Source organism: Coregonus lavaretus, assembly GCF_964263955.1.
Source record: "Coregonus lavaretus genome assembly, contig: HAP1_SCAFFOLD_665, whole genome shotgun sequence".
Lineage (NCBI taxonomy): Eukaryota > Metazoa > Chordata > Actinopteri > Salmoniformes > Salmonidae > Coregonus > Coregonus lavaretus.
In genome coordinates this window covers 88,910-111,121 of record NW_028163411.1, presented here as the reverse complement: position 1 = coordinate 111,121, position 22,212 = coordinate 88,910, and the positions used below count along the sequence as shown (strand labels likewise).

The window sequence follows — 22,212 nt, the reverse complement described above, 5'->3', positions numbered from 1 at the left end:
TGAAATAATCTGTCTGTAAACAATTGTTGAAAAAATTACTTGTGTCATGCACAAAGTAGATGTCCTAATCGACTTGCCAAAACTATAGATGTTAACAAGAAATGTGTGGAGTGGTTGAATAACAAGTTTTAATGACTCCAACCTAAGTGTATGTAAACTTCCGACTTCAACTGTATATAGGGCAGAAGCCTCTAAGGTGCAGGGTTGAGTAACCGGCTGGTAGCCGGCTAGTGATGGCTATTTAACAGTCTGATGGCCTTGAGATAGAAGCTGTTTTTCAGTCTCTCGGTCCCAGCTTTGATGCACCTGTACTGACTTCGCCTTCTGGATGATAGCGGGGTGAACAGGCCGTGGCTCGGGTGGTTGATGTCCTTGATTATCTTTTTGGCCTTCCCATGACATCGGTGTGCCCCCGTTGATGCGTTGTGCAGACCGCACAACCCTCTGGAGAGCCCTGCGGTTGCGGGTGGTGTAGTTGCTGTACCAAGCGGTGATACAGCCCGACAGGATGCTCTCAATGGTGCGTCTGTAAAAGTTTGTGGGTTTTAGGTGCCAAGCCACATTCTTTCAGCCTCCTGAGATTGAAGAGGCGCTGTTGTGCGTTCTTCACCACACTGTCTGTTTGGGTGGACCATTTCAGATTGTCAGTGATGTGTACACCAAGGAACTTGAAGCTTTTCACCTTCTCCACTGCGGTCCCGTTGATGTGGATAGGGGCACGCTCCCTCTGCTGTTACCTGAAGTCCATGATCAGCTCCTTCATTTGGTTGACGTTGAGGGAGAGGTTATCGTCATTGTTGGTAATCAAGCCTACTACTGTTGTGTCGTCTGCAAACTTGATGATTGAGTTGGAGGCGTGCTTGGCCACGCAGTCATGGGTGAACAGGGAGTACAGGAGGGGGCTGAGCACGCACCCTTGTAGGGCTCCAGTGTTGAGGATCAGCAAAGTGGAGATGTTGTTTCCTACCTTCATCACCTGGGGGCGGCCCGTCAGGAAGTCCAGGACCCAGTTGCACAGGGCGGGGTTCAGACCCAGGGCCTCGAGCTTAATGATGATCTTGGAGGGTACTATGTTGTTGAATGCTGAGCTATAGTCAATGAACAGCATTCTCTACATAGGTATTCCTCTTGTCCAGATGGGATAGGGCAGTGTGCAGTGTGATGGTGATTGCATCGTCTGTTGATCTATTGGGGCGGTAAGCAAATTGAAGTGGGTCTAGGGTGTCAGGTAAGGTAGAGGTGATATGATCCTTAACTAGCCTCTCAAAGCACTTCATGATGACAGAAGTGAGTGCTACGGAGCGATAGTCATTTTGTTCAGTTACCTTTGCTTTCTTGGGTACAGGATAAATGGTGGACATCTTGAAGCAAGCGGGGACAGCAGACTGGGATAGGGAGAAATTGAATATGTCCGTAAAAACTCCAGCCAGCTGGTCTGATCATGCTCTGAGGACTCAGCTAGTGATGCCGTCTGGGCCGTCATCCTTGCGAGGGTTAACACGCTTAAATGTCTTACTCATGTTGGCCACGAAAATGAGAGCCCACATTCCTTGGGAGCGGGCCCCGTCGGTGGCACTGTGGTGCTCAAAGCGGGCGAAGAAGGTGTTTAGCTTGTCCGTGTCATGTGCGACGTGAATGCGGTAGGCGAAGTCAAACGCAGGACACCGCGCTACTGGAAACATACTTTACTAACAAAGTACCCAGAGTACAAAACAACCTCCAAACAGGGAGGAAAAGTACCAGCACAATAAGCAACTGCCGAAATGACAAAAACAATCACACACAATACACAATGAAAGACAGAGGGTTATATAGGGAATACAATACAACATCATTGGGAACAGGTGTACACAATTAAGACCAAACAAGACAAACACCAAAACATAGATCGGTAGCAGCTACAGTGAGGGAAAAAAGTATTTGATCCCCTGCTGATTTTGTACGTTTGCCCACTGACAAAGAAATGATCAGTCTATAATTGTAATGGTAGGTTTATTTGAACAGTGAGAGACAGAATAACAACAACACAATCTATAAAAACGCATGTCAAAAATGTTATAAATTGATTTGCATTTTAATGAGGGAAATAAGTATTTGACCCCCTCTCAATCAGAAAGATTTCCGGCTCCCAGGTGTCTTTTATACAGGTAACGAGCTGAGATTAGGAGCACACTCTTAAAGGGAGTGCTCCTAATCTCAGCTTGTTACCTGTATAAAAGACACCTGTCCACAGAAGCAATCAATCAGATTCCAAACTCTCCACCATGGCCAAGACCAAAGAGCTCTACAAGGATGTCAGGGACAAGATTGTAGACCTACACAAGGCTGGAATGGGCTACAAGACCATCGCCAAGCAGCTTGGTGAGAAGGTGACAACAGTTGGTGTGATTATTTGCAAATGGAAGAAACACAAAAGAACTGTCAATCTCCCTCGGCCTGGGGCTCCATGCAAGATCTCACCTTGTGGAGTTGCAATGATCATGAGAACAGTAAGAAATCAGCCCAGAACTACACGGGAGGATCTTGTCAATGATCTCAAGGCAGCTGGGACCATAGTCACCAAGAAAACAATCGGTAACACACTACGCCGTGAAGGACTGATATCCTGCAGCGCCCGCAAGGTCCCCCTGCTCAAGAAAGCACATATACATACGTTTGCCCACTGACAAAGAAATTATCAGTCTATAATTTTAATGGTAGGTTTATTTGAACAGTGAGAGACAGAATAACAACAAAGAAATCTAGAAAAACGCATGTCAAAAATGTTATAAATTGATTTGCATTTTAATGAGGGAAATAAGTATTTGACCCCTCTGCAAAACATGACTTAGTACTTGGTGGCAAAACCCTTGTTGGCAATCACAGAGGTCAGACGTTTCTTGTAGTTGGCCACCAGGTTTGCACACATCTCAGGAGGGATTTTGTCCCACTCCTCTTTGCAGATCTTCTCCAAGTCATTAAGGTTTCGAGGCTGACGTTTGGCAACTCGAACCTTCAGCTCCCTCCACAGATTTTCTATGGGATTAAGGTCTGGAGACTGGCTAGGCCACTCCAGGACCTTAATGTGCTTCTTCTTGAGCCACTCCTTTGTTGCCTTGGCCGTGTGATTTGGGTCATTGTCATGCTGGAATACCCATCCACGACCCATTTACAATGCCCTGGCTGAGGGAAGGAGGTTCTCACCCAAGATTTGATGGTACATGGCCCTGTCCATCGTCCCTTTGATGCGGTGAAGTTGTCCTGTCCCCTTAGCAGAAAAACACCCCCAAAGAATAACGTTTCTACCTCCATGTTTGACGGTGGGGATGGTGTTCTTGGGGTCATAGGCAGCATTCCTCTTCCTCCAAACACGGCGAGTTGAGTTGATGCCAAAGAGCTCGATTTTGGTCTCATCTGACACTTTCACCCAGTTCTCCTCTGAATCATTCAGATGTTCATTGGCAAACTTCAGACGGCCCTGTATATGTGCTTTCTTGAGCAGGGGGGCCTTGCGGGCGCTGCAGGATTTCAGTCCTTCATGGTGTAGTGTGTTACCAATTGTTTTCTTGGTGACTATGGTCCCAGCTTCCTTGAGATCATTGACAAGATCCTCCCGTGTAGTTCTGGGCTGATTCCTCACCGTTCTCATGATCATTGCAACTCCACGAGGTGAGATCTTGCATGGAGCCCCAGGCCGAGTTAGATTGACAGTTATTTTGTGTTTCTTCCATTTGCGAATAATCGCACCAACTGTTGTCACCTTCTCACCAAGCTGCTTGGCGATGGTCTTGTTGCCCATTCCAGCCTTGTGTAGGTCTGCAATCTTGTCCCTGACATCCTTGGAGAGCTCTTTGGTCTTGGCCATGGTGGAGAGTTTGGAATCTGATTGTTTGATTGCTTCTCTGGACAGGTGTCTTTTATACAGGTAACAAGCTGAGATTAGGAGCACTCCCTTTAAGAGTGTGCTCCTAATCTCAGTTTGTTACCTGTATAAAAGACACCTGGGAGCCAGAAATCTTTCTGATTGAGAGGGAGTCAAATACTTATTTCCCTCATTAAAATGCAAATCAATTTCTAACATTTTTGACATGCATTTTTCTGGATTTTTCTGTTGTTATTCTGTCTCTCACTGTTCAAATATACCTACCATTAAAATTATAGACTGATAATTTCTTTGTCAGTGGGCAAATGTACAAAATCAGCAGGGGATATGCCCACTGAAGTCGGTTAAGATGCCGAACTGCAGTAAGGTCAAGACCCTGATGAGGTCTCAATATGTCTTCCCTGTTAAAATAAAGGTGAATTAAAAAAAATTTAAAGGTTGCAAAAAAAATCAGATTTGACCCCATCTACTTTGATGACCTGAGTTCTGCCATTGAGATAATTATAAAACCTTCTGCAAGCATAAGTACCCAACCCTATCGAGGACAGCTTATTCAACAGAATAACATGGTCTACAGTAAATCTACAAACATGGCAGCACAAGTCTTTCTATCATCTAAGGCATTTGCAATATAATTTACAACAAGCATGGTAGCCGTAGTGGTGCTATGTTTTTGGTCTGAATCTGGATGGATTAACATTAAGAATACCATTTACAGATAGAAAATAATGTACAGTAGCTGTTTGTTGACCAATGATTCTAGGATTTTCGCAAGACAAGGGCGCCTGGAAATGGGTCGGTAATCGAGATCACTACCATCACCACCCTTATGGAGTGGCAGCACAAAAGCTGCTTTCCACACTTTTGGAATATTTCCTGATACTAAAGTAAAATAAAACATGTGTGTTACTGAGCCAGCAATGAGGGGAGCGCTGCGTACTTAAGCAAAGATGGGTCCAAATTGTTAGCCCCTAATGACTTCTTGGTGTCGATAGCTATTAAGGCAGCAAGAACTTCAGTTTCTGTGAGTTGCCAAAAAGAAAAACCCTGACTACATTTTCCCGGGTTAGGGTTAGGGTTAGGGTTAATGATCAATGAGGAGTTTGCTAGGTTTTCATTATCAGCTGAGTCAAGTTAAACTCAAAACAGATATTCTTCAACTGATCTGAGGCATGTGTAAGCCAATCAGGATTTAGATCTCCTAACACAACCACTTCAGATACCAGAAAGGGTTTTAAATAATCAGAAAGATTACTAACAGCCTCCGCCGAAGCGGCTGTATGGGCTGGCTGGTAGACTGCATCAATAGATATATGCATATTTTGGCTTATGGCCACTTTTATAACCAACAGCTCACACATTTTGAGGACAAGGATTGCTAAAACAGCATGATGCCATATGAGTAGATCTTACATAAATAGCCACCGTTCACCCTTTTCTTTAGTCTATCACATCTGAAAATGTTCGGGTCTGCAATGGCAATGTCCTTATCCATAATCAAATTATTCAGCCAGGTCTCTGAGATAGCCAGAACGTCTGGGCTAGTGACATTCAGAAAGTTTAGACATCAGGCTTCGTACATTTATATGTAACAGTCCAAGCCCTCTGCAAGATTTGAAAACATGGTGACGCATGAGTCAATAGAACTGAATGAGCTAGCCACAATGGGCTTCCTGATTGGATTCAAAGTTGCAGCTCTAATAGTAGAATTCAGGTCAATGTGCACAAGATTACCAGAACCTAACCCTGACCCTAACCCTAACCCTAACCCTGACCCTGACCCTGACCCTAACCCTGACCCTAACCCTAACCCTGACCCTGACCCTGACCCTAACCCTGACCCTAACCCTAACCCTGACCCTGACCCTGACCCTAACCCTGACCCTAACCCTAACCCTAACCCTGACCCTGACCCTAACCCTAACCCTGACCCTGACCCTAACCCTAACCCTGACCCTGACCCTGACCCTAACCCTAACCCTGACCCTGACCCTAACCCTAACCCTAACCCTAACTATTAACAATACCCCTATGCTTATGAGCACATGTAGCAATACGATAGCTTGATATAAAACTATTTATAGGTGGATTCTTTATAGGAGCTAACAGAGATATCAATGGAAATTAAATTAACAGGCACATAATTACTATTTACAATACCCCTATCAACATGGGAAGCTGTGGCGGAATGATATCGCAGTGATTTAATGGGAGTAAATATCTATCAACATGGGAAGCTGTGGCGGAATGATATCGCAGTGATTTAATGGGAGTAAATATCTATCAACATGGGAAGCTGTGGCGGAATGATATCGCTGTGATTTAATGGGAGTAAATACCTTTGAGGAGCTTGATTTGATCAGTCATTGCCTCAACGCTGCCTGGATCTGCACAGCTCTGCGGGGGCCTGGGATCGGGAGAGACACTTAAGTGTTTTAGTACTATATCTCTTGACACAATGATGAAAATAATCATGGCCTCTAAACCTTCAAGCTGCATACTGGATCCTATTCCTACTAAACTGCTGAAGGAGCTGCTTCCTGTGCTTGGCCCTCCTATGTTGAACATAATAAACAGCTCTCTATCCACCGGATGTGTACCAAACTCACTAAAAGTGGCAGTGATAAAGCCTCTCTTGAAAAAGCCAAACCTTGACCCGGAAAATATAAAAAACTATCGGCCTATATCGAATCTTCCATTCCTCTCAAAAATTTTAGAAAAAGCTGTTGCGCAGCAACTCACTGCCTTTCTGAAGACAAACAATGTATACGAAATGCTTCAGTCTGGTTTTAGACCCCATCATAGCACTGAGACTGCACTTGTGAAGGTGGTAAATGACCTTTTAATGGCATCAGACCGAGGCTCTGCATCTGTCCTCGTGCTACTAGACCTTAGTGCTGCCTTTGACACCATCGATCACCACATTCTTTTGGAGAGACTGGAAACCCAAATTGGTCTACACGGACAAGTTCTGGCCTGGTTTAGATCTTACCTGTCGGAAAGATATCAGTTTGTCTCTGTGAATGGTCTGTCCTCCGACAAATCAACTGTACATTTCGGTGTTCCTCAAGGTTCCGTTTTAGGACCACTATTGTTTTCACTATATATTTTACCTCTTGGGGATGTTATTCGAAAACATAATGTTAACTTTCACTGCTATGCGGATGACACACAGCTGTACATTTCAATGAAACATGGTGAAGCCCCAAAATTGCCCTCGCTAGAAGCCTGTGTCTCAGACATAAGGAAGTGGATGGCTGAAAACTTTCTACTTTTAAACTCGGACAAAACAGAGATGCTTGTTCTAGGTCCCAAGAAACAAAGAGATCTTCTGTTAAATCTGACAATTCATCTTGATGGTTGTAAAGTCGTCTCAAATAAAACTGTGAAGGACCTCGGCGTTACTCTTGACCCTGATCTCTCTTTTGACGAATATATCAAGACTGTTTCAAGGACAGCTTTTTTCCATCTACGTAACATTGCAAAAATCAGAAATGTTCTGTCCAAAAATGATGCAGAAAAATTAATCCATGCATTTGTTACTTCTAGGTTAGACTACTGCAATGCTCTACTTTCCGGCTACCCGGATAAAGCACTAAATAAACTTCAGTTAGTGCTAAATACGGCTGCTAGAATCCTGACTAGAACCAAGAAATTTGATCATATTACTCCAGTGCTAGCTTCCCTACACTGGCTTCCTGTTAAGGCAAGGGCTGATTTCAAGGTTTTACTGTTAACCTATAAAGCGTTACATGGGCTTGCTCCTACCTATCTTTCCGAGTTGGTCCTGCCGTACATACCAATACGTACGCTACGGTCACAAGACGCAGGCCTCCTAATTGTCCCTAGAATTTCTAAGCAAACAGCGGGAGGCAGGGCTTTCTCCTATAGATCTCCATTTTTATGGAACAGTCTGCCTACCCATGTGAGAGACGCAGACTCGGTCTCAACCTTTAAGTCTTTACTGAAGACTTATCTCTTCAGTAGGTCATATGATTGAGTGTAGTCTGGCCCAGGAGTGTGAAGGTGAACGGAAAGGCTCTGGAGCAACGAACAGCCCTTGCTGTCTCTGCCAGGCCGGTTCCCCTCTCTCCACTGGGGTTCTCTGCCTCTAACCCTGTTACAGGGGCTGAGTCACTGGCTTGCTGGTGCTCTTTCATGCCATCCCTAGGAGGGGTGCGTCACTTGAGTGGGTTGAGTTACTGACGTGATCTTCCTGTCTGGGTTGGCGCCCCCCCTTGGTTTGTGCTGTGGTGGAGACCTCTGTGGGCTATACTCGGCCTTGTCTCAGGATTGTAAGTTGGTGGTTGAGGATATCCCTCTAGTGGTGCGGGGGCTGTGCTTTGGCAGAGTGGGTGGGGTTATATCCTTCCTGTTTGGCCCTGTCCGGGGGTTTCTTCGGATGGGGCCACAGTGTCTCCGGACCGCTCCTGTCTCAGCCTCCAGTATTTATGCTGCAGTAGTTTATGTGTCGGGGGGCTGGGGTTAGTTGGTTATACCTGGAGTACTTCTCCTGTCTTATCCAGTGTCCTGTGTGAATTTAAGTATGCTCTCTCTAATTCTCTCGTTCTCTCTTTCTCTCTGAGAACCTGAGCCCTAGGACCATACGTCAGGACTACCGGGCATGATGACACCTTGCTGTCCCCAGTCCGCCTGGCCTTGCTGCTATTCCAGTTTCAACTGTTCTGCCTGCGGTTACGAAACCCCTACCAGTCCCAGACCTGCTGTTTTCAACTCTTAATGATCGGCTATGAAAAGCCAACTGAGAGACCTGAGCCCTAGGACCATACGTCGGGACTACCGGCCGTGGTGACTCCTTGCTGTCCCCAGTCCGCCTGGCCTTGCTGCTATTCCAGTTTCAACTGTTCTGCCTGCGGTTATGGAACCCCTACCTGTCCCAGACCTGCTGTTTTCAACTCTTAATGATCGGCTATGAAAAGCCAACTGAGATTTATTCCTGATTATTATTTGACCATGCTTGTCACTTATGAACATTTTTTGAACATCTTGGCATGGTTCTGTTATAATCTCCACCCGGCACAGCCAGAAGAGGACTGGCCACCCCTCATAGCCTGGTTCCTCTCTAGGTTTCTTCCTAGGTTTTGGCCTTTCTAGGGAGTTTTTCCTAGCCACCGTGCTTCTACACCTGCATTACTAGCTGTTTGGGGTTTTTAGGCTGGGTTTCTGTACAGCACTTCGAGATATTAGCTGATGTAAGAAGGGCTATATAAAATAAAATTGATTGAAAATTGATTGTAGTGTTTGGACAGGATCCAGGCAGATGATTAGGGTGGATCCCATCCTCCTTGTTGAGCATTTTCTGCTTCCAAAAGGTGTCAAAGTTGTCTACAAAAGTTACACCAATGGAGCTGCAGTAGTCATGTAGCCAGTTGTGAAGCACACATAGCCTGCTAAAACGTTCACTACATCGACCCAGCGAGGGCACAGGGCCAGAAATTATAGGATGTTTTTTGGTGTCCAGCAGAGACCCAATCAGTTCTTCAAAATCCTGTTTCAGCCGTTCCGAGCTAACATTCCTAATGTCATTAAATCCCACATGGACTACAACAGCATCAAACTCCGTGTACTGACGTAGAACGGTGGGGAGCCTAGTAACTCTTGGTACCCGGTTATAGCCTCCCATAACCAACGAAGCCTCATTCACCGTAGAAGACACCGGAGAGGGAGGATTCAGAACAGGGGTACCTCCGGATCTGATCTCGAAGCGGAAGCCCCAAGGGATGAAGTTGCTGGAACCTCTGGATCAAGGGCGGCGATGCTGTTTGAAGTCTGTATGCGGTCTGGGCTTCTCATCACCAAGGAGGCCCATATTGCCAAAGGCCGCTGCTTTCTACTTCCACGGTGAGTGACGTGCCTCCATGGCTGGTTGGTAGGATCAAGAACATCCACTAAGTCATCCAGAAGCAACCCGCTAACTCCATTATTCAGGGAAGGGGGAGACTCCTTCGGGGAAGGATCCCTGCAGAGCACCTGCCAGTCGGCTGTGGAGACACTCCCACCAGGCCAGAGAGGCGTCCACCTACTGGAGAAAGAAAAAGTAGGTGGGCGTGGATTCCCCAGTAGGTTGTGTAGGATTCCCCAGTAGCTTGTATAGGATTCCCCAGTAGCTTGTTAGGGATTCCCCAGTAGCTTGTGTAGGATTCCCCAGTAGGTTGTGTAGGATTCCCCAGTAGCTTGTGTAGGATTCCCCAGTAGCTTGTGTAGGATTCCCCAGTAGCTTGTGTAGGATTCCCCAGTAGCTTGTGTAGGATTCCCCAGCTCCTGTGATTTCTACAGTAGAGTACTGTTTCTACAGTAATCATATCAAGCTTTATTTATACAGACATGGAATGCAACGTAATGTGCTTTACAGGAAAAAACTAATTTTAAAAAATGAAAATAAAAGCTGAAATATTTACTACACAACAAACATACAGTGGGGGAAAAAAGTATTTAGTCAGCCACCAATTGTGCAAGTTCTCCCACTTAAAAAGATGAGAGAGGCCTGTAATTTTCATCATAGGTACACGTCAACTATGACAGACAAATTGAGGAAAAAAAATCCAGAAAATCACATTGTAGGATTTTTTATGAATTTATTTGCAAATTATGGTGGAAAATAAGTATTTGGTCACCTACAAACAAGCAAGATTTCTGGCTCTCACATACCTGTAACTTCTTCTTTAAGAGGCTCCTCTGTCCTCCACTCGTTACCTGTATTAATGGCACCTGTTTGAACTTGTTATCAGTATAAAAATACACCTGTCCACAACCTCAAACAGTCACACTCCAAACTCCACTATGGCCAAGACCAAAGAGCTGTCAAAGGACACCAGAAACAAAATTGTAGACCTGCACCAGGCTGGGAAGACTGAATCTGCAATAGGTAAGCAGCTTGGTTTGAAGAAATCAACTGTGGGAGCAATTATTAGGAAATGGAAGACATACAAGACCACTGATAATCTCCCTCGATCTGGGGCTCCATGCAAGATCTCACCCCGTGGGGTCAAAATGATCACAAGAACGGTGAGCAAAAATCCCAGAACCACACGGGGGGACCTAGTGAATGACCTGCAGAGAGCTGGGACCAAAGTAACAAAGCCTACCATCAGTAACACACTACGCCGCCAGGGACTCAAATCCTGCAGTGCCAGATGTGTCCCCCTGCTTAAGCCAGTACATGTCCAGGCCCGTCTGAAGTTTGCTAGAGTGCATTTGGATGATCCAGAAGAGGATTGGGAGAATGTCATATGGTCAGATGAAACCAAAATAGAACCTTTTGGTAAAAACTCAACTCGTCGTGTTTGGAGGACAAAGAATGCTGAGTTGCATCCAAAGAACACCATACCTACTGTGAAGCTTGGGGGTGGAAACATCATGCTTTGGGGCTGTTTTTCTGCAAAGGGACCAGGACGACTGATCCGTGTAAAGGAAAGAATGAATGGGGCCATGTATCGTGAGATTTTGAGTGGAAAACCTCCTTCCATCAGCAAGGGCATTGAAGATGAAACGTGGCTGGGTCTTTCAGTATGACAATGATCCCAAACACACCTCCCGGGCAATGAAGGAGTGGCTTCGTAAGAAGCATTTCAAGGTCCTGGAGTGGCCTAGCCAGTCTCCAGATCTCAACCCCATAGAAAATCTTTGGAGGGAGTTTAAAGTCCGTGTTGCCCAGCGACAGCCCCAAAACATCACTGCTCTAGAGGAGATCTGCATGGAGGAATGGGCCAAAATACCAGCAACAGTGTGTGAAAACCTTGTGAAGACTTACAGAAAACGTTTGACCTGTGTCATTGCCAACAAAGGGTATATAACAAAGTATTGAGAAACTTTTGTTATTGACCAAATACTTATTTTCCACCATAATTTGCAAATAAATTCATTAAAAATCCTACAATGTGATTTTCTGGATTTTTTTTCCTCATTTTGTCTGTCATAGTTGACGTGTACCTATGATGAAAATTACAGGCCTCTCTCATCTTTTTAAGTGGGAGAACTTGCACAATTGGTGGCTGACTAAATACTTTTTTCCCCACTGTAAGCTAAAAAACAAAAGAATGATAAACTGAATAACTAAAAAGCACCCTAAGGAAAAGCAAAGCTAAAAATATGTATTTTAAGATCTCTTTTAAATATGTCCACAGTTTCGGCCCCCCTCAGGTTCTCTGGCAGGCTATTCCAGAGGCTGGAGGCATAGTAACTAAAGAATGCCTCTCCATACCTCTTGGTCCTAGGCTTTGGGATAGTTACAAGGCCAGGGCCAGAGGACCTAAGGGACCTACTGGGTACATAATTTAAAAGCATGTCTGACAGGTATTTGGGTGCACAATCGTGGATTGATTTAAAAACCAATAGAAGAATCCAGAAGTTCCTCCTCTGTAATTTCCCCTTCAGATGAGTCTTTCTGTATGGCTGTTAATTTTACATTATCAATAGAAAAAAAATCCATACAATTAGCTTCGGTTAGAGGAGTTGGAGGCGACTGAAACGAAAACATATGCTTAAAACTTTGCTTCCTCCCTCAAAATATAATTTGGTGAATCATGGGTGAATCCGTCATTTGTAACCAGTTTCAGTAAATAATTTTTGGTGAAGACACTTGCCAGTTGGTCCGCGCATGCTTTGATAACACTTCCTGGTAATCCGTCAGGCCCCGCAGCTTTGTGAATGTTGACCTGTTTAAAGGTCTTGCTCACATCGGCTACCGAGAGCGTTATCACACAGTCGTCCAGAACAGCTGGTGCTCTCATGCATGCTTCAGTGTTGCTTGCCTCAAAGCGAGCATAAAAGGCATTTAGCTCATCTGGTAGGCTCGTGTCAATGCGCAGCTCGCGGCTGGGTTTCCCTTTGTAGTCCGTAATAGTTTTCAAGCCCTTCCACATCCGACGAGCGTCAGAGCCGGTGTAGTAGGATTCAATCTTAATCCTGTATTGACGCTGTGCCTGTTTGATGGTTCGTCTGAGGGCGTAGCAGGATTTATTATAAGAGTCCGGATCAGTGTCCCGCTCCTTGAAAATGGCAGCTCTAGCCTTTAGCTCGATGCGGATGTTGCCTGTAATCCATGGCTTCTGATTGGGATATGTACGTACGGTCACTGTGGGTACGACGTCATCGATGCACTTATTGATGAAGCCAATTACTGAGGTGGTATACTCCTCAATGCCATTGGATGTATCCCGGGACATATTCCAGTCTGTGCTAGCAAAACAGTCCTGTAGCGTAGCATTTGCGTCATCTGACCACTTCCGTATTGAGCTGGTACTTTAGCTAGCTTAGCCTCAGCCAGCACCATCTTCAGATTAGCCTTTACGTCGGTAGCCCTTCCCCCTGGTAAACAGTGTATGATCGCTGGATGATTCTTTTTAAGTCTAATATTGCGGGTAATGGAGTCGCCAATGACTAGGGTTTTCAATTTGTCAGAGCTAATGGTGGAAGGCTTCGACGGCTCAGACCCCGTAACGGGTGGAGGAGAGACCTGAGAAGGCTCGGCCTCTGACTCCGACTCGTTGCTTAATGGAGAGAACCGGTTGAAAGTTTCTATCGGCTGAATGAGCGACACCGGTTGAGCATGCCGACAGCATTTATTTCCAGAAGCCTTAAGAAAATTGTCCGGCTGCGGGGACTGTGTGGGGGGATTTATACTACTATCTGTACTTACTGGTGGCACAGACGCTGTTTCATCCTTTCCTACACTTACATTGCCCTTGCCTAACGATTGCATCTGAAGCTGGGCTTGCAGCACGGCTATCCTCACCATAAGGCGATAGTTCTCCTGTATATTATGAGTACAGCGACTGCAATTAGATGGCATAATGTTAATGTTACTACTTAGCTTCGGCTGGTGGAGGTCCTGTAGAACCATGTCCAGATAAAGGGTCCTGTAGAACCATGTCCAGATAAAGGGTCCTGTAGAACCATGTCCAGATAAAGGGTCCTGTAGAACCATGTCCAGATAAAGGGTCCTGTAGAACCATGTCCAGATAAAGAGTCCTGTAGAACCATGTCCAGATAAAGAGTCCTGTAGAACCATGTCCAGATAAAGGGTCCTGTAGAACCATGTCCAGATAAAGCGTCCAGGGTGAAAAAGTTGAATGAAAAAAGTCAAGCGAGGAAAACACTAAAGATGTTAGTAAATGTGTTAAATGCAGATTTTGATTAAACGGTTATTAAAAGTAAAAACTGTAAAGTTTGTCAGGTAGCTAAGTAGCAACAAACAGCACAGCAGCGCAGAGACAAGTCCGGAAGGAACGCTTACAATTCCTCCAATCAGGAGCGAGGTAGAATCATGTGTGAGTATAGTAGAGTAGAGCAGAGTTTCTACATAGACGTTATAGATACATAGATATACATAGACGCTATAGATACATAGATATACATAGACGTTATAGATACATATATATACATAGACGTTATAGATACATAGATATACATAGACGTTATAGATACATATATATACATAGACGTTATAGATACATAGATATACATAGACGTTATAGATACATAGATATACATTGACGTTATAGATACATAGATATACATAGACGTTATAGATCACCACCAGGGGAAGGGCCTGTTGTTTTAAGGTTCCCAAGGTTACTGTCATTAACTTCCCATCAGTTTATAATATTCTCAACAAAGATTCTATGATCAACAGAGAAACACTATAATAGACGTAAGTAGAAACACTGAAGACGTGTTTGTCCGTATGTGAGCGTGTCCTGCCGTCTCTCCCAGGTATCGGACGCGGTTCCGGCCAGCCTATAAGATCGCCTATAAGACGGTGACAGACCTGGAGTGGAGGTGTTGCCCTAGTTACCAGGGACCAGACTGCTCTGAGCTGAAGGCTGCTCCTAACAGACAGACGGTACCAGCAGGGTCACAGCCTTACCAGAACCAGTACCCTAACAGACAGACAGTGCCAGCAGGGTCACAGCCACACCAGACCCAAAACTCTGGGGCAGCACCACACTACCCCCAGACCAGATCCATCCCTGAACAGACCAGACACACACAGAGTAAGATACTTGACAACATAACATGTTGCTGCTGTCTCAATCCACTTTTTAGAGATGGATTTGAAAAGTATATGAAGTGTGTTAGTGTGTTGTATTGACTTAACTGTGTCTTGTGTCCTCTGTCTCAGGGCCAGAGAGGAGGGAGACGGGGGTGTATGAGGGGAGGCATGGGGGTGGAGGAGCAGACAGAGACAGGGTGCGTCTCCTGGAGGGGGAGGTGCAGCGCCTCTCCCAAACAGTGGGGGCGCTGCAGGCTGCGGTGACTGGGCTGAGCTCCACTCTGAGGACTGACCTGCAGGAGGACACCTCCAAGATGCTGGTCACCCTGCTCAACAACCTCCGCCCTCTGACCCCCGACAGTGCCCACGTCCCCGACATAGAGCAGGCCGCAGTACCGCCGGACAACCACCAGGGGTCAGTGATCGACGGGCACCAGGCCACCAGGGGGCCTGTCCTGGACAGGGGGCTGGAGAAGGTCCTGGCCAGGTTGGATGATGTCAACACCTCTCTGAAGAGTAAAGAGGAGGCTCTGGAGGAGCTGAGAGGAACCGTGACCTCACACAGCGGTCATATCCGCCTGCTGCTGGATGCCTCTCAGACACAGCAAGGCCCTGACCCTAACCCTGTGGGGGGTGGAGCCCCCGCTGACCTGGAGGAGCTACTAGAGAAATACATGGACAGGCAGCTGGGCTCCCTGAGGAAGAACATGGAGGACAGCATGGAGAGAATGATGGAGGAGAGGATGGGGAAGGAGGTGGAGAAGCTGCAGAGCTCCTGTGATGGAAGGATCCAGTCGATGGAGAGGAGGTGTGAGGAGGAGCGGGAGAGAGGACTGCTCAGTCTGACTGAAATGGTGGACAAGGAGGAGCAGCTAAAGGAGGAGATCAGGGAGTTGAGACTGGACATCACCGCCTCTGACCAGCCCGGACGGACACTCAGACAGACTGACCCCAAACCTAATGTTAGACAGACTGATCCCAAACCTAGCCTTAGACAAACTGTCCCTGCAAGACAGACCGACCTGGCTAGACAGGATAACCAGCCACCAGGTATCCTACCAGCTGTCCAGCGTGGTGACCTATCTGACCTGTGGAGGGAGCTGGAGCGTGTTGCGGAGGCCCATCGCATCCTGAATGCCCGAATGGACAACGAAATGCAGTACCTGTCCCCTCCACAGGGGGAGCTAGAGGGAAAGGGGTTAGCGCTAGAGGGGGAGGGGTTAGGACTAGAGGGAGAGGTGGGGTCTCGGCTGGATGAGTTGGAGGCGCGTCTGAATGTGACAGAGCAGAACGCGGAGGTCCACTGTTTCTACGTGGAGGAGAAGCTGACCCGGGCACTAGCCGAGCAGGGGGCGGAGCTACGACAGCTGCTGGAGGAACGAGTAAACGCACTGGAGGACCAGTTTACCACCATGCTGGTCGAGATGAACAACGGGTCATATCCTGTTGAAGAAGGAGGGAGCGTGGACCCTCAGGTACTGTAGGTAGACAAGTAGGGTAGAGGAGGACCAGTTTTAACAACGTTGTTGGTTTTAATCCCAGACCTGGTGATAGAAAGTGGGAGATGAACTGGCAAACGGAGGGCTGCTGGTCTCAGATCCCAGGTACCATCTCCAGCCGTTGTGCCCTCGAGGGGCGCTGCACTGTACATGGCAGTGTGTTTGTGTGTTATGTGTCCATGGTAACTGATTCTGTCTTGTTCTCCCCTGCAGGCTGAGCTGAACAACAACAAGGTTCTTCTGCAGGGTCTGGATGACAAGGTGACCGCTGTGGCTGAGCTCTGTGCTACCAGCTGTGGTGGAGGACCTAATACTGGGGGCTTTACCAACACCAACCCTGGAGCGTCCTCCCACCCTGTAGTTCTGGACAGTGTGGTGAAGGACCTGAAGCTCTGTCGTAACGACCTGGATATCCTCCACACGGATGTGACGGCCAACTCTGACAAACTGAGCGAGCTGGAGGAGATTATAGACAGGCAAATGGCGGGGCAGCAGCGGAGCATTAAGACGGTGGAGGACCTCCAGAGGGGGATGGTGATCCTGCAGGACAATATGGGGGGTCTGGGGGTGGCAGTTACGGGGCTGGGGGACTCTCTGAGCAAGTACACCCAGGACCTCAACAGCATTAACACCACCTACAACACCTGCTGCCAGGTTGGGGCTGGAGCAAGGGCCGGGTCAGGGGAAGGGTTAGCCAGGATCCAGAGTGTGTCTGAGGGTGTAATGGTCCCCAGAGAAGAGGGGGAGGGCAGCAGCAGCAGCCAGGTGGAGGAGCTGAGAACCAAACTGGACAGCCTCACTAACCAGGTAGTTATCTAGTAGTCCGTTATCTAGTAGTCTGTTATCTCCCTAACCAGGTAGTTATCTAGTAGTCTGTTGTCTCACTAACCAGGTAGTTATTTAGTAGTCTAGTGGTCAGTTATTAGTTAGTGGTTAACACTGTTATCTGTCTTGTTATCTTGTTACAATTTAATTGAGATCCCAAAATATTTTGATTGCTCTTCTTCTTTTTAGGTGCATACAGAGCTCCAGCGTTGCTCTGGTGTGTCTGGGGTGGAGGGTCGTGTCCAGCGTCTGGAAAAGGTGTGTGTTCAGCTGGACGGGGTGTCGGCCGGCGTGCAGGGGGTGAAGGAGGGGTTGGAGAAGCACGTTGCTGGGCTTTGGCACCACGTCAGCCGGGTCAACACCATGCTGGACAGACAGGCTACTGACATCACCACACTACAGACCTCCCTAAAGACACTACAGACCAGGAGCACTGACACCACCGCCAGGGAGACAGGTCAGTAGTATACAGACCGCCCTAAAGACACCACCGCCAGGGAGACAGGTCAGTAGTATACAGACCTCCCTAAAGACACCACCGCCAGGGAGACAGGTCAGTAGTATACAGACTTTCCTAAAGACACCACCGCCAGGGAGACAGGTCAGTAGTATACAGACCTCCCTAAAGACACCACCGCCAGGGAGACAGGTCAGTAGTATACAGACCTCCCTAAAGACACCACCGCCAGGGAGACAGGTCAGTAGTATACAGACCTCCCTAAAGACACCACCGCCAGGGAGACAGGTCAGTAGTATACAGACCTCCCTAAAGACACCACCGCCAGGGAGACAGGTCAGTAGTATACAGACCTCCCTAAAGACACCACCGCCAGGGAGACAGGTCAGTAGTATACAGACCTCCCTAAAGACACCACCGCCAGGGAGACAGGTCAGTAGTATACAGACCTCCCTAAAGACACCACCGCCAGGGAGACAGGTCAGTAGTATACAGACCTCCCTAAAGACACCACCGCCAGGGAGACAGGTCAGTAGTATACAGACCTCCCTAAAGACACCACCGCCAGGGAGACAGGTCAGTAGTATACAGACCTCCCTAAAGACACCACCGCCAGGGAGACAGGTCAGTAGTATACAGACCTCCCTAAAGACACCACCGCCAGGGAGACAGGTCAGTAGTATACAGACCTCCCTAAAGACACCACCGCCAGGGAGACAGGTCAGTAGTATACAGACCTCCCTAAAGACACCACCGCCAGGGAGACAGGTCAGTAGTATACAGACCTCCCTAAAGACACCACCGCCAGGGAGACAGGTCAGTAGTATACAGACCTCCCTAAAGACACCACCGCCAGGGAGACAGGTCAGTAGTATACAGACCTCCCTAAAGACACCACCGCCAGGGAGACAGGTCAGTAGTATACAGGAGATAATGGATGGATGGGTGGGTCGGTGGATGAATGGCTGGACGGCTTTGTTTTTGTTTAGTTTAATTTGCACCAAAGAAAACAATTGATAAACAACAATACAGATAAAAACTAATAAATAAACGGTGTGCAGGTGTAGTTGGAAGCCCAGGGGCTTGTATAAAAACCACACCACAAAAAAACTATATACAATACATAAGTACAAAAATAAAAAGGTTTTGTTAAAACGGATAACAAAACCTACTAATCATAAATGTATAAATTAATTGATCAGTAATCACGAGAAAAAAAAACTAACAGTATTTGTTTTGTTTAAATGTGCGTGTGCATGTGAGTGTGTGAGAGTTGGGCTATATGGAGGAGATTACTGAGTAGTTTGGTTCATCAGGCTGACCCCCAGTCTTACCTTTAAGTTATTGAGGGATGATGATGTTTTGGCAGTGTGAAGATAAGAATTCTATATCTGATAGAGAATTTACTATGAGAGGTGGGGCAGTGGGGAGGGTGAAGGTTATCACAGTGTCTTGTGTTATATAGATGGATTTGGAATTAACCTGGAAGAATCCATTGAAGGGTTTAGGTAAACTGTCTGGGAGGTGTGAGTATTTGTAGATGAAACTTTTCATCCATTTCATTCCCACCAATTGAGATTCTGGCTCATTTTTTACAATATTTCTTATTCTTACTAGTGAATACAATAAAGTTTGATTTTTTAACATTTAAAGATAACTTGTTTATCTGGAACCATTCGGAACATTTGTCCATGCCTGAGCTGGCTTCATTAATTAGTGAATCAAAATGATTGTGTGATAAAATCTACTTGGTATCATCAGCAAAGAGAAGGGGAAGTATGGTAGGAGACACAGAAGCAAGGTCATTAATATAGATTAGGAATGACAAAGGTTCAAGGTCATTCATATAGTTTAGGAATGACAAAGGTCCAAGGTCATTAATATAGTTTAGGAATGACAAAGGTCCAAGGTCATCGATATAGATTAGGAATGACAAAGGTCCAAGGTCATTGATATAGATTAGGAATGACAAAGGTCCAAGGTCATTGATATAGATTAGGAATGACAAAGGTCCAAGGTCATTGATATAGATTAGGAATAACAAAGGTCCAAGGTCATTGATATAGATTAGGAATAACAAAGGTCCAATTATCCAACCCTGTGGGACACCACAGGATATCTTGGCCCTGGTAGATGCACAGCTGTTTGCATAAACAAATTGTTCTCTATCATAAACATAACTATATAGCCAATTATATGTATAGTCATGAAAACCGTAATAATGCAATTTAGAAAGTCATATTTCATGATCATCCGTGTCAAACGCTTTGGATAAATCTAAAAAGATGCCAATAGCGTATTCATTGTTGTTAAAGGCTGTAAATATTTTATCCACAAGTTGCAAAAGAGCCATATCTGTGGAGTAGTTTTTACCAAAACCATACTGGTGCTCATATAGAATACAGGGTTGGAACCATATTGGTGCTCATATAGAATACAGTGTTGAAACTATACTGGTGCTCATATAGAATACAGGGTTGGAACCATATTGGTGCTCATATAGAATACAGTGTTGGAACCATATTGGTGCTCATATAGAATACAGGGTTGGAACCATATTGGTGCTCATATAGAATACAGGGTTGGAACCATATTGGTGCTCATATAGAATACAGTATTGGAACCATATTGGTGCTCATATAGAATACAGTGTTGGAACCATATTGGTGCTCATATAGAATACAGTGTTGGAACCATATTGGTGCTCATATAGAATACAGTGTTGATTTAAATGTTTCAACATTCTCTTATACACCAATTTTTCTAGGATTTTAGAAAAACATGGTAGGACAGATATTGGGTGATAATTTGTAAAATATTTTGGATCCCATATTTATAGAGGGGGAAAATTTGTCAATTTTCAGATCTTTAGGAACATTACCAGTTTGCATAGATTTGGAGAAGATATACAGTACCAGTCAAAAGTTTGGACACACCTACACATTCAAGTGTTTTTCTGTATTTTTACTATTTTCTACATTGTAGAATAACAGTGAAGACATCAAAACAATGAAATAACACATATGGAATCATGTAGTGACCAAAAAAGTGTTAAACAAATCAAAATATATTATATATTTGAGATTCTTCAAAGTAGCCACCCTTTGCCTTGATGACAGCCCTGCACACTCTTGGCATTCTCTCAACCAGCTTCATGAGGTAGTCACCTGGAATGCATTTCAATTAACAGGTGTGCCTTGTTAAAAGTTAATTTGTGGAAAGTTATTTCCTTCTTAATGCATTTGAGACAATCAGTTGTGTTGTGACAAGGTAGGGGTGGTATACAGAAGATAGCCCTATTTGGTAAAAGACCAAGTCCATATTATGGCAAGAACAGCTCAAATAAGCAAAGAGAAACGACAGTCCATTATTACTTTAAGACATGAATGTCAGTCAATCCAGAAATTTCAAGAACTTTGAAAGTGCAGTCACAAAACCCATCAAGCACTATGATGAAACTGGCTCTCATGAGGACTGCCACTGGAAATAAAGACCCAGAGTTACCTCTGCTGTAGAGGATAAGTTCATTAGAGTTAACTGCACCTCAGATTTCTGCCAAAATAAATGCTTCACAGAGTTCAAGTAACAGACACATCTCAACATCAACTGTTCAGAGGAGACTGCATGGTCGAATTGCTGCAAAGAAACCACTACTAAAGGACACCAATAAGAAGAAGAGACTTGCTTGGGCCAAGAAACATAAGCAATGGAAATGTGTCCTTTGGTCTGGAGTCCATATTGGAGATTTTCTGTTCCAACCTCCGTGTCTTTGTGAGACGCAGAGTAGGTAAACGGATGATCTCTACATATGTGGTTCCCACCGTGAAGCATGGAGGAGGAGGTGTGATGGTGTGGGGGTGCTTTGCTGGTGACACTGTCAGTGATTTATTTAGAATTCAAGGCACACTTAACCAGCACAAAATTCAGGGAAATTCTTGAGGGAAACCTTTTTAAGTCTTCCAGAGATTTGAGACTGGGATGGAGGTTCACCTTCCAGTAGGACAATGACCCTAAGCATTCTGCTAAAGCAACACTCGAGTGGTTTAAGGGGAAACATTTACATTTCTTGGAATGGCTTAGTCAAAGCCCAGACCTCAATCTAATTGAGAATCTGTGGTATGACTTAAAGATTGCTGTACACCAGCGGAACCCATCCAACTTGAAGGAGCTGGAGCAGTTTTGCCTTGAAGAATGGGCAAAAATCCCAGTGGCTAGATATGCCAAGCTTATAGAGACATACCCCAAGAGACTTGCAGCTGTAATTGCTGCAAAAGGTGGCTCTACAAAGTATTGACTTTGGGGGGGGGTGAATAGTTATGCACGCTCAAGTTTTCCGTTTTTTTGTCTTATTTCTTGTTTGTTTTACAAGAAAAAATATTTTGCATCTTCAAAGTGGTAGGCATGTTGTGTAAATCAAATGATACAAACCCCCCAAAAATCAATTTTAATTCCAGGTTGTAAGGCAACAAAATAGGAAAAATGCCAGGTGGGGTGAATACTTTCGCAATCCATCACCTCCATTACATCAGGAGGATCAAATTGAAGCAAATAATTT

At 45.5% G+C, this 22,212-nt stretch overlaps 1 protein-coding gene across 1 annotated transcript in view; it reads left to right on the top strand.

The window, feature by feature from the left end:
- LOC311118174 (EMILIN-2-like) overlaps nt 1-22,212 on the top strand; it is a gene marked incomplete at both ends in the record, with an annotated part of 108,852 nt that overhangs the window by 7,186 nt on the left and 79,454 nt on the right. Inside the window, 4 exons of the mRNA XM_084193031.1 lie at nt 14,597-14,877; nt 15,006-16,351; nt 16,589-17,182; nt 17,390-17,657. Of these exons, the coding sequence (XP_084049157.1) occupies nt 14,597-14,877; nt 15,006-16,351; nt 16,589-17,182; nt 17,390-17,657 (2,489 nt within the window). The remainder of the gene's footprint in view (nt 1-14,596; nt 14,878-15,005; nt 16,352-16,588; nt 17,183-17,389; nt 17,658-22,212) is intronic.